The sequence below is a fragment of the Vitis vinifera genome, chromosome 6 (assembly GCF_030704535.1).
Source record: "Vitis vinifera cultivar Pinot Noir 40024 chromosome 6, ASM3070453v1".
NCBI classification, from domain to species: domain Eukaryota; kingdom Viridiplantae; phylum Streptophyta; class Magnoliopsida; order Vitales; family Vitaceae; genus Vitis; species Vitis vinifera.
In genome coordinates, this window is record NC_081810.1 from 7,908,692 (window position 1) to 7,920,962 (window position 12,271).

Consider the following 12,271-nt stretch of genomic DNA (forward strand, 5'->3'; position numbering starts at 1 on the left):
GGTCTTTAGATTGGGCTAATTGATTACTTAGATGACCCTATGTGGTTAATTAATCAATTAGTACATGTTTTGGGCTAGATTAAGTGACTCAAGCCTTGATAAACTCAAGTCACTTAAGCCTAGTGGGCAACCCTATAAATACCTCCTTATGGGTTAAAGTTTCTTAATGACTTTCACTTAGTCATTATCCACCTTCATAGAAAAAGAGAGTCAAAGCTTCCTCTTTTCCATTGCCCACACTTTGAAGTGTCAAGATCGTAGTTCAAATTATCCGACAAGAGATCTAAAGTGTACGAAACCTTCAATATTGTATCTCTAAATGTATAGTTGATAATGGTTTTTATAATCATATGTTTTCTCAACGATAGATTTAGAGATGCCTAGGGATAGATGCATACACCCTACGAGATTCAAGGTATAAGAATGGAATAATTTAGGGTTCCCAATAGACACCTTGTTAGCCCCTGGATGAGACTCCATGTATTATGATGTATGGGGTAAGAAGATGTAACTTCAACAAAACTTGGATTCTAAACCCATTCGACACTCTATGTTCAACGTGTTCAAAGCTATTGACTAAGGTTTGGAGTTATGAACAAAGATAGAATTTTGTAGCTCTTTGTTTGGTTATTGAGAAAGAAATAAGGGTTTATTTCCCAAGGCTAAGGGGGTTTTGCCCAAAAAAAATGTTTTTTTGCTTTGAAAATCTTTTGTAAGTTTAGAAAGATGCTTTAATGTATTCAATTGTTTTTATATTAGAATGATTAATTATTTATTAAAGGTAAAAAGTACCTAATTTAAATAAATCAGAATAAAATATGAACAAAGATTTCCTAAAATAAACATATTTAAATTATATAATAAATATTAATTTTTAATTCAATTAATCAAAACCAAGGATCCATAATCCAACTTTAGTTATATACCTCTAGGTAAAATAAAAGTATATAATTTAATAGTCTTTGGGTAATCAAAGTGCATTGTCTAACAAGAGCAACTTGAGTTCTACATTTCAAAGTCGATCTGTATTCAAACTTTTAATATTTTATTTCATTAAATTACCTAATTGATGAATAGATATGAAATCTAAGTTTAAGTCTAATGTTTTTAGACCTTTACCACTTTATATAGATTTGCCTTAGGGTAGATAATAATGACAAAACCTCTTATAATTAGGGATAAAAAATTCTCAAAAATCTATGGTATCAAGGAATGTACGATTGTACCATCTCTTAAATTAAACTAACTTCACCCTTGTTTGAACTCTTTATGGTTCACAAGTCTTGAATCTCTCAATTATGCATGTTTAACCCTTTTTACTTCTTGCACTTATCATTTTTTTTCATCTCTTAAACCTGAAATTAGACTTAAAATAAAAATTAGATCTATAACTAGGGTCTTAGTATCAATTTGAGTTAAGTCGGATGATTTAGATTTTTTATATTGTATAAATCATATCATATATATGCTATTGAAGAACATATTTTAACTCCAATCAGTAGGCTCTCGGACTTTCTCCCTTGAAAGGGTATTATGCCACATGAAAAGATTCTAGTAATACTTCGCACTTGGACAAGAGCTTTTCAGCCTTCATATAATTGTGATAACAAATAATCAATAACAATACCACAACCGTGATTCAGTCTCTTTTATGGACAACCTAACCAGGGTTCCAAGACTTGCATAATACCAGCATAGCAGCAACAATGATTAAATTCAAAGAGTACATGAAACCTGAAGACATTTATATTAAGGCTGCCCTGTTCATACGCTGCATCCAAGCTTTGATTGTTGATCCTATTATTGATGATAATGTTGGCTTTATTGTCTCCTCTGTATAGCAAACTGGACCGGCAGGGTTCACATTTTCCTTCACAATGGTATTAAGGGATAGTTCATTGCAAGCACTAGGGATTGAAGGGCCTTTATAAGCCTTGCAGATGTAGCTGATAAAGTTCTCATACTCCTACAGCAAGAGAAATAAGGTCAATTTCTTGAAGATCTAGCAATTTGTTCTGATTAAAAAATGATACCAAATATTTCTGGATTCCACTTATCGATTTTGAAAATGACTAAATGAATTATGCCCCCTACTAAATTTACAAATAGCCATAATTTGTTAAAGAAATTTGAGATTCATATATTTACAACATCATAGCATTATAATCTCAAGATTTATTACTCTAGTGTGTCAAACACAATGAAATTTTCAAATAGCGTAAATTTTATTGTGACTGTCAAAGAACAAACCTCGTAAAGTGGTTGTCCATCCACAACCACCCAAGGGACGTATTTATGAGGAGGCTGCAGGCCATTTGTTTCAGCTGCATATTTGAGTTCAAGCTGCATAAAAATTATAAATCCACATTAAAACCCAACCAGAAAAAGGTACAGGGAAAAAAATTGTGAATGTATTAGCTAAAGAACAAACAAGAAAGGAACAATTCCATTTATTAGGATAACAGAGTTTAATTAACACCAAATAACAATAAATTCAAATAAAGACATGACCATAAAAACATATAGAGAAAAATCTGTCACTACATAGTCACTAACAAAACAAGAAATGAAAGCAAAACGAAGGACCTAATGGATTCAAATTGAACAGAATAATAAAGTTTAATTAGGCAACAGAAAACCATGAATATGTGGCAGCAAGCTCTCTAAAATCATAAATCTTGAGTAGAAATCTAACAAAGAAGAAATATGGAACAGAAGTTTGCATTTATTGAATAAATAGCATAACAAGAATACAGGGAAAGAAAATATTGTGCAATATGATCTTGTTCAACAGAATAACGAACTTTAATTAAGCATAAAAAAACCTTGAATATGTATTAGAAGTGGTGCAAAATAACCATAATTCCAATATTGGCACAGTAATCATAACTGAATTCCTTCCATTATTGGCACGATAATCAAAACTGAATTCCAAAAGGGTAATGTTTTCTACATTCATACCAATTAACAGGTTTTTGCTCTCAAGACCAACCTAAGCCATTTTTCTCCTAGTTCAAAAGGTACTCAATCTTTTTTTTTTTTTTTTGCTCCTTTCATTAGCGCTGATTCACCCTCCATTAGTTTAACCATGGCAGAAAAAGGCTGAATACTCAAGGGGCTGAAGGCTGAATGTTTTCTAGGTTCATACCAATTAACATCTTTTTGCTCTCAAGACCAACCTATGCCATTTTTCTCCAAGTTCAAAAGGTATTCACTCCTTTTTTTTTTTTTCTTTTTTGCTCCTTTCATTAGCACTGATTCACCCTCCATTAGTTTGACCATGGAAGAAAAAGGCTGAATACTCAAGGGGCTGAAGGTTCTAAATTTCTTTGATTCCTAATGCTCCATGGTCCCAAATTTCTCCTATCCATGCTTACATGCATGTATCCGCACATTAGATTTTAACTCCAGGGAAATAAGGAAACCGAAACATTTATGTAACTAGAATGAGGTCTACTCAGGATACATAAGTGTAGAAGAGTATTTGTACACACACAACCTCAGAATCTTCCTGATCACAATTGAGATGTTTTCAAAAAGATTTGAGATGTTTTTTAGTCATTAGGCAAACAATACTATATGCATTTCTGAGTGAAGAAACCCCAAGACTTCAATTTTAGAGTCTAATCACATTAATAGATCACATATTCAAGTATGACACAACATTCGATATACCTCAGAAGGTATATATGTATGTGGGTGCATGTGTGTATGAAAACAGGACGCTATCCAGGTATGAACAAGACAAACAACAGAATCTGCAGAATATTCAAAGAGTTCATAATAGTTTGCTGGACCATGGTTTACAGATACTAAAACTACTGCAATTCCATATAAAATTATACAGTACTGGTGCTCATTCACTTTGAGAAAGGATAGTTGCATGTGTAATATCAACACAACTTGAAGGAATAATATAAAACCAAATGCAATTAGGAGTCAACACTAACCTCTTTGCCATATCCACTATTGTAGCAATCAGAGATGGGTTTTGGGTCCAACCCTAACTTCTCAAAACATGTTTCCCACTGGGGATATTTGCGCTCATATACCAAAGTCTCAATGCAGTATATGAAAGAAAAATGCTGACTCTGCATTAAAACACAGTGTCTTCAGGATTGAGATAAGGTAAATGAATACTTAATTTCCAAACAATCTACATGTTATCTACAACTTTCCTGAAACAAAGAACAACAGCAAGACAATTACAAGGTTTGCCTTTCTAAGCAGAACAAGGATATATTCATGAACATGATCATGTGGAATTTTAACGCCCACCACCTTTTCCTTCCCACCCCCATGCCACACAACCAAAACAAGCAACATCAAACTTTGTGTTTAATTTTGGGTGATAGTAACATTGTTATTATTGTCTCAGCATAGATTCAGGTTGATGGCCTAGAATAACATGTTTGGCACAAACATATTTACTATCATAATATGTGTAGGTGCAACAATATTTTACATAAGCTTACCTGTATATATATATATTGCTTTGCACTCAAAAAATCAAGTCTTACCAGATCAGGCCACACATCAATTGCACAAGCTTCCACAGTGTTTAGTAAGCATTCAGCTGGGCCATGCTGCCATCATAAAAAACATGTGCATGAGCCTAAGGCAAGGAAAAAAAATTCCATTATAAGTTAAGACTAAAATTTTGTGCCCTGAAAAAGAAAATCCAAGTCATGTTTGAAACATGGCCAATCAAGACTATATCCAGCACACAAGACTACATCAAATGTGAATACATCTTCAGACTTGAAAAAGTGTTTTCATGCAATAGATTATTTTTCTAACAGAATTAGGATGGCTTAAAGTAACCATGGAAGAGTAAGAAGCTCAGAGTGTGTGGCAATCAGTCCATCCAGGTGAAAATAGTAGAACCTTAAAAGATTCAACACGTTACATAGATAGAAGTTAAGCGGGACCCAAATCTTTCTCTTTGAAAAAAAAAAAAAAAGGCTAAATTTGAATTAAGGTTGGAACTAGAATTGAATTAGGAACAAAAAATAAGCCAAATTCAGATTATCCAAATTGGAAGAACGTTAACAAGTAGGTTTTTCTATTGCGTTTCAAAGGGGAATAAAATCAGCTAAATTCGAATTCAGATTAGACCCAGAATCAAATCAGGAACAAAAACCGGCCAAATTCCGAGTATGCAAATTGGAATCGCATTTCGAAGGTAGTTTTTCATTATGATTGAAAGCAAAAAATAGAATGGCCTGAATTGAAGCCAAGCAGAAGCTTAGTGAAACAGCCAAAAAAACCTGGCAATCAATGGTGTTGTTGCCCCTGATCTTTGCGTTACCGAAGGGAACGAGGTTGAGATCGACGATGGAGATGAGCCCATTTTCGAAGATCTTAACAAGATAGTTGATGATAAAATTGGCACTGTAAGGGCAAAGAGACTCGTAGTACAAACCAAGAGAGACTTTGTCGGAATCAGAAGGAAGAGCTCCAGAAGCTGAAGAAAACAAGAAGAGAAAAGAGAGAAGAGAGACCGCAACGAAACTGCGAGAAGCCATGGCAAAGAAAGAAGGTGAGGAGGTGTTTCAATTTAGAGGTCTAAAGAGAGCGAATGGGCCTTTAGTTCAGTTAGGTTGAGCCATTTTTGCACACAAAAGACGAAGCTCTGAGCAGTAACAGCGCCTCCGGCTGTATACTGGCTGCAATTGGGTAAAAACGATTGGCAAGTGGTAATCAGGAGGTGCCACGTGCTTTACAGGTGGTAGCTTTCCTCTGAAGGTTAATTGCAAATTTTTAATATTTATTAATAATATAATTTTCTAAAATTTAAAATTTAAGACAACCGGAAAACCATACAGACAACTTTTATATATTTAATATTTTATATCTTTTTATTAAGAAGATGAGAGAAGGTTCTAGAAGAAATGAAGAATGTTAAGAACGAGTCATATGACAAATATCTTATGGCTAAAAGTAACTGTTTGATCAAATAAATATTATAGTGATATTCTTAATATTATCAAAATCATGAAACATAATTCTCAAAATATAGTTAATAATCATCATTCTTCATATATTTTATCAAAACTTAGAAGGTTAATAAAAATAAGCATTTCTATAAAATATATATATATAAAAATAAAAATAAAACCGAACATATTTTATCAAAGAAAAACTACTGAAAAAACACCCTTTTGGCGTTAGGAAAAATTAAAAAATAAATAAATAAATAAATAAATAAATTAGAAGGTCAATAAAATGTTCAACGTTTTGAAAATTCTGCTAATGGCTGGTTTTTTTCTCCTGGACGGAAGCAATACAGGCCCTAAACCAGCACAATCCTGTGCATAATAAACTTCATCCTGGTGACTGATTCGTAGAAGCGTAGTTAATAATTGAAGGAGTAGCGAAAAAACGATGGGAAATGATGATGATAATTGATGAAGGAGAAAACCTGGCAAGTGATGGTGCCGTTGGGACCGATCTTGGCGTTGCCGTAGGGGAGCAGCTTGAGATCAACGATGGAGACGAGACCATCTCCATTATTGAAGAGCTTTATCAGATGATTCACAATGAAATTTGAGCAGTAAGGGCAGAGCGTCTCGTAGTACAGGGCCAGAGGGACTTTCTCCGCCTCGGATGCGGAGATTGAAGCCCTAGCAGTGGCAGCGGAGAACAGAGAGGAGATGATGAGGAGGAGGCATGGGAGATGAGAGAAGGAAAGAGAATCCATTGAGGACTCTGATGGAAGCGATTCTGAAGTTACCACCGCCTCACCAGTCAACATTTTCTTTTATCCCATCCCCAAAAGATCATGTATATGCCCTCCAAAATTGATAAGATTTACATTATGACTCCTTTGGCAGCTACCTCATAAATTGAAATAATTGCTTTAACCATTATTATCAATTAAACAAAAAAAAAAAGGATAAGATAATAGATTTTTTGTCTGGCTTTCCGAACTTGATCAGTCTCAGTCATACATCTTCGACAACATTGCGAGAACATAATTAATTTTTTTTTTTAAAAAAAAAAAGAAGGGAGAAGGGGGGCCATATCATAAGTTCCATTATTCTTCAAGTTCATACCATTACATGGGTTTCTGAAGAGATTAGCTTGATGGCAACTGCAGCCTTTGTTCAAGAAATAAACCCTTTGCTCCGGAGACTCTCAACAGAATCTTTGATAATTTGCTCCATGGGAATGAATTGTAGACCCAAGTCCATCAGCTTCTTAGATGCAGTCTTGGCCCTTAGCAAACCAGGTTGAGTATCCTTTGGCAACCTATTTGAAAGGCAGACAGTTGTTTGAGAAATCCTTAAAACTCATAAAGATCGATTATAGAAGTTTAAGGGAACATCAAGCGGACTTAACAACAAAGTGGAGGTTGAGAAGGATTGCAATTTGCAAACATCATTTGGAATTCTAGGATGAAATTAAATAATGTCATAGCCAAGGTGATGGGTAGGTAATCTATTGTGCCATCTACCACAGCATGGAAAAGAACATTATAGATTATACTATCATATCAGCCTTGGTTTTCACCCTTTGAAAAGGAAGAACAAGAGTGACATCTACTGCATTCTTTTACCCTCTCTCCAATGCCTAAAAAAGAACAAAGAGAAGAGAAGAGAAAAAAACAAATTCTAATGAAGAAAGTAAAAGGTGGATCAGACAGATTAGTTCTCAGTTAAAAAGACGATACAATCACATCTTGGGGAATAAAAGAAGGGAACAGATATTTCAACACCACAAATTCAGAGCAATCGTTATTAACATATTACTAGAAGTGAAGTCCATACTCCATCTAAGCAAGGAATGTCCTCCACGCTGCAACTAGTAGAACGCATCTAGTAGAACAGCTAGTGCAGAACCACAGGATACAGTAAAAGACTCTTTTGGGGCATTTTGGAAGAGGCATAATAACCAGACCTTTAATGAGGAAGAGAGGTCGGACCAAAAGCAGAACCCTCATTTTGTCTCTCCTAGATTGGCCTTGGGTCTTTTTAGGGTTGGCTAATTGCACACTAATGGACTTTATAGATAGCCTTCATTGTGGATAAAAGGCTATATCCCCTTTTTGTACATAGGGCACCATCCATTGATGATTAATCACATTACTTCAAAAACAATTAAATTAAGTAGGGAGGGGAAAAAAACGAGAATTCATAATGTGGTGTCTTTATGATTAAACTTAACCATGCATATCAATATTATCTCCAAGATGGGAGTCATTTCCACCAAATGAATAGCCTTTTGATGTTTTATGACTATCAGAAAAAAATATGTCAAAATGAAATATGCAAAATGTTCCTCGGAAAACTATTTTGTGGGCGTAGGAGTCAAACATGTTACCTGGGCACTTTGTATTCAGGGTAAAGTTCTGCAACCTTGGCTGCAAAGTCACCATAATGAGAAATAGCTTCAACACACAAGTGCCTTCCAGATGCTGATTTGTTCTCATACACCAAAATATGTGCTAGGGCTACGTCTTTAACATGAACAGATCCCATAAAAAAGTCCTCGTATATGTCAGTGCACCCTGCAACCAGGACAAATTGTCATTGCAATTTCTTTGGTCAACTCATATCACGTGAGGTAACTGGAGGAGGGTTTAAGGAGTGCATGACACCTTCCTTTGCTTGTAGAGAAGTGTTAGAAACTTTGGATTATAAAATTTGAATTTGATGTTTGCAGTGGAGTAGATCAACACTCCTATCAAAAAAGAGGAGTAGATCAATGCTCTCTACAGTGGGGATCAATAGCTTACAAGGGTTAGCTATGAACCTGACTTGCAGAGCAAGTGTGCCTTTGTTCCAGGTTTGATGGTCAAGAGGTATGAAAGGAAGTTGGTGAATCTGAAATAGGATATTCATCATATGGAAAGGAGTCCACACAAATCATCCAATCAACAAGAAGTTTGCACAGATCAACAGTTTTTACCAAGGAAGGTTGTAAGCTTCATCATTTTGCATGTAAGCTTCTTGTTTATATACTTTTTTCATGTGGCTGGCCCCAAATAATGAAAAGGTGGAGCAGCATTAGTTTAATTGCCCATGAAAAACCTTTAGGAAAAAACATATGCTCACACTCTGGATGGTGCATTTGTATGTGGGTGTGTTGGGGTAGAGAAAGGTGGCTTTGTGGGCTTCAATGTGGCTATCACCCCCAAGTAACCTTCTACCTTTCTCCATGCTCTCCCCAACTTAATTCAAATGCCTTAAGCCCAGAAATCAGAGAGCTACATACTGCATAAGGAGAGGTGTAAGTGACTAAACTTAGAAAAAAAAAAAGAAACATGATCATCACTTCAGTTAGAATAAAACTCAAAATAAATTTATAAAAATAACAAAAATACTTTAAACAACAATTGCATGGCACAAGATACGCACTGAATAACAGCACGACATCAATTTAAGTGATTAATAATGTCTCCTAATCCACAGCCTTTTTTTAATTAAACAATCAACCTTTCTCACTACAGGGGTTTGGGTGGACACCTAGCACCAGCAACCATAGAGCAAACAAATACCCGTTTTAATAACGATATTCTAGTGATGGATGCATTGGTTATGTAGGAAATATGATAGTTTAGCAGAAATTTATGCAGAACATTACCTTGGAGAAGGCGAAGAATCATTAACATGCTTGCATTGAGCCCTGGGGGAAGAATAGGGCCCATCACAGTGCCAGGATTCACCACAACCACATCCAAACCTTTCTCCTTGGCAAATTCCCAAGCTGCTTTTTCAGCCAGTGTCTTTGAAAGTGGATACCATATCTAGTCATAACAAAATACGCATTGCAACTGCATCAGTCTTTGAGAAGTAAGAAGAACATATTGCTACATGAATGAAAATGCAGGGCGCAGCCTGTAACCATGTTTGGTGCTGCTACTCTCACGAATTTAAAATCATCAGCTATAAATACAAGTACATAAACATATAAGCACCTAGTCACCCAGCAGCCACAAGCCAAGGGCAATAGAGCAAGATCATTTAGATAAAGGCGCTTACTCCTTTCTGCTTGCAGTACTCGGTATCAGTCCAGCAATCCTCCCCTTTGACAACATCAGCTGGCCAGTTTGGGCTAGGAATGATAGCCGAGATAGATGATGTCACCACCACACGCCCAACCCCCAGCTCCTTAGCTGCTGTTAAGACATTGTTTGTCCCTTTAATTGCCGGATCTAGAAGTTCCTTCTATTAATCCACAAAATCAAGCAACCAACATAAAAATTCAGCAGAAACTCAATCATATATATATAAAAATCCATTTGGGTTTTTATCATCAGACTCAACAATATATAGCATCAATTACATGTGTACATATCGATTTAGGACTTGGGAAAGGCATATGATTCCATTAATAATCACTTCATTTCAAATAAAATGAACATAAAATTTTAATAATAATAATAATTAAACAGACCTTAAACTGAAATTGAAGCTCATAAGACACCCACTTAATTCTTCTATTGAACTGATGAAAATCTGTTGTAATCTATTAGTTTTTAACAGTACTGTACAAATTATAATTATACTTATAGCCTCCTTTTATCTATATCGATGATCAAATTTCGGTTATGATGCAATTGTTTCAAGAATATTAGAGTTTAGAAGGAAAATTATGTACGGGACACTAAATTGGAGCTTACACTGGGTGATGGGGAAGAATAGAAAAATATTCTAGCACAAAGGCATACTGAGTTGGATTACATAGGGGTATGCAGGCACAAAACGCATAGGCGTTGGATTGGAGAACAGACCTCGGGATCCTGAACCTGATCGACGATGCAGGGGGAGGCGAGGTGGAAGACACCGGCGGCGCCATTAACGGCAGCGACGATGGAGTCGTAGTCGAGGACATCAATCTGGAAGAGACGGAGACGGGAGTCTGCCCCCTCTAGGGCTTCTAGATGCTTCGTTTCCCTTTCATCCTCTGCAACAAAATGAAAACAAAAATTAAATGAAAATCAAACTGTTGGAACAATATGACAAAAACCATGATCTGGAGAAGGATGAGTGTGGGAAACTGAGATTTTTGACGGTGGCGTGGACGGTGTAGCCACGGCGGAGAAGGAGACAGACCAGCCAGGAACCGATATAGCCGCTGCCGCCGGTGACGCACACCACCTCACTCCGAGTCACACTTCCACTCTCACTCGACATGCTTTCTCTCTACTTTTCTCTCAGCTTTCTGGTCTTTATGGTGGTAGTGGGTAAATTGAGCCACGTGGCGAATTTCCAAAGTTGCGGTTACCTCCCTTACCCTCTATCAAATTTTTTTTACGGGGAATCGTGCTTTCAGGCCATTTGGCCTGATAATTGTCCCAATCCTCCTATCAACCATAATTACCATTTTTATTAATAGGAAGGGTATTTTTGAGATTTTCTAAAAATAATATCTTTAATCTCAATTTCTACTCTACTATTAGGTTTTGAGTTCAAATAGCATAAGTCAATTATCAATCCCAACTAATTACAAAACAAGATTCTTCGTTTTTATATTGCTTTGCTTAATTTTTCACGATGAAGTATAAGATTTTAAATATAACACTTAGAATCAAACAATTGGTCCAGACAATTTGTGACAAATTTAGGTAATTTGATAATGATTTTGGTAATATTTTTATATGATTTTTGAAAGAGATCGCATACTTAACTATTCTCTTGGTGTAACTTCGAATAATTCCCTATATTTTTACAAGTGATCTACTTCCAATTATTGGAAAAAAAAAATGAGTTATTGAAAATGTTTGGATTTGTTTGACAACTGTTTTTAAGAATAGTTTTTCATTTTTAATAATGAAAAAACAAAAAAATATGTTTGACAATCATAAATTGTTTTCTGTTTTTAGAAAATATATTTTAATAATTATTTTATATTATTTTCACTTGTTTTCTGATTATTGTTTTAAAAAATAATTATATAAATATGTAGAATGATTAAAATTAAAGCATTTGATATAAAAATATTATATTATGTTAAAAACATTTTAGGTTTCTAAATATATATTTATTTTATAAAACATCGAAAGATTGTTTTTTAAAATTATTTTTGAAAAAAATTACTAAATAAGGCCTTTATTACCTCAAATTTTTTAAAATTTAAAAGCATTTTTAAGAATATAAGATGAATATATGTTTTTATATAAGCCTTATTATGTTTTATATACAAAATTTTGTTACTTTGTAATTAAAAATAGAAAGTGTGTTACAATTAATTCTAAGTTATAAATTATATTGGATGTTTAATAAAACTTAAAGTGAGGTGTATTTATTGGGTTAAAACTTATTAC

The 12,271-nt window shown here is 34.8% G+C and overlaps 3 protein-coding genes across 4 annotated transcripts; all 3 read right to left on the minus strand.

The window, feature by feature from the left end:
• Positions 1-1,568: 1,568 nt before the first annotated feature.
• Positions 1,569-5,719, minus strand: LOC100248375 (gamma-interferon-responsive lysosomal thiol protein). Of its 2 annotated transcripts, none has more exons than XM_002275247.4 (5): positions 5,271-5,719; positions 4,521-4,586; positions 3,951-4,091; positions 2,251-2,343; positions 1,569-1,966 (listed from the first exon to the last, which is right to left on the minus strand). In XM_002275247.4, the coding sequence occupies exons 1-5, from the start codon at positions 5,526-5,528 to the stop codon at positions 1,745-1,747; spliced, it is 780 nt and encodes a 259-aa protein (XP_002275283.1). In that variant the 5' UTR covers positions 5,529-5,719; the 3' UTR covers positions 1,569-1,744. The 2 variants fall into 2 exon arrangements, with proteins under 2 accessions (XP_002275283.1, XP_019076222.1); XM_019220677.2 differs by having other exon boundaries at positions 4,476-4,586; positions 5,271-5,674.
• A 347-nt stretch (positions 5,720-6,066) lies between these two features.
• LOC132253942 (gamma-interferon-responsive lysosomal thiol protein-like) lies at positions 6,067-6,757 on the minus strand. The gene has a single exon (XM_059737516.1). It carries the CDS (start codon positions 6,755-6,757, stop codon positions 6,359-6,361), a length of 399 nt encoding a protein of 132 aa, XP_059593499.1. The 3' UTR covers positions 6,067-6,358.
• Positions 6,758-6,899: 142 nt separating this feature from the next.
• Positions 6,900-11,304, minus strand: LOC100253488 (phenylacetaldehyde reductase). The gene is made up of 6 exons (XM_002275159.3): positions 11,006-11,304; positions 10,739-10,911; positions 9,987-10,172; positions 9,589-9,751; positions 8,326-8,512; positions 6,900-7,254 (listed from the first exon to the last, which is right to left on the minus strand). The coding sequence occupies exons 1-6, from the start codon at positions 11,139-11,141 to the stop codon at positions 7,110-7,112; spliced, it is 990 nt and encodes a 329-aa protein (XP_002275195.1). The 5' UTR covers positions 11,142-11,304; the 3' UTR covers positions 6,900-7,109.
• Between the last annotated feature and the right edge of the window lie 967 nt (positions 11,305-12,271).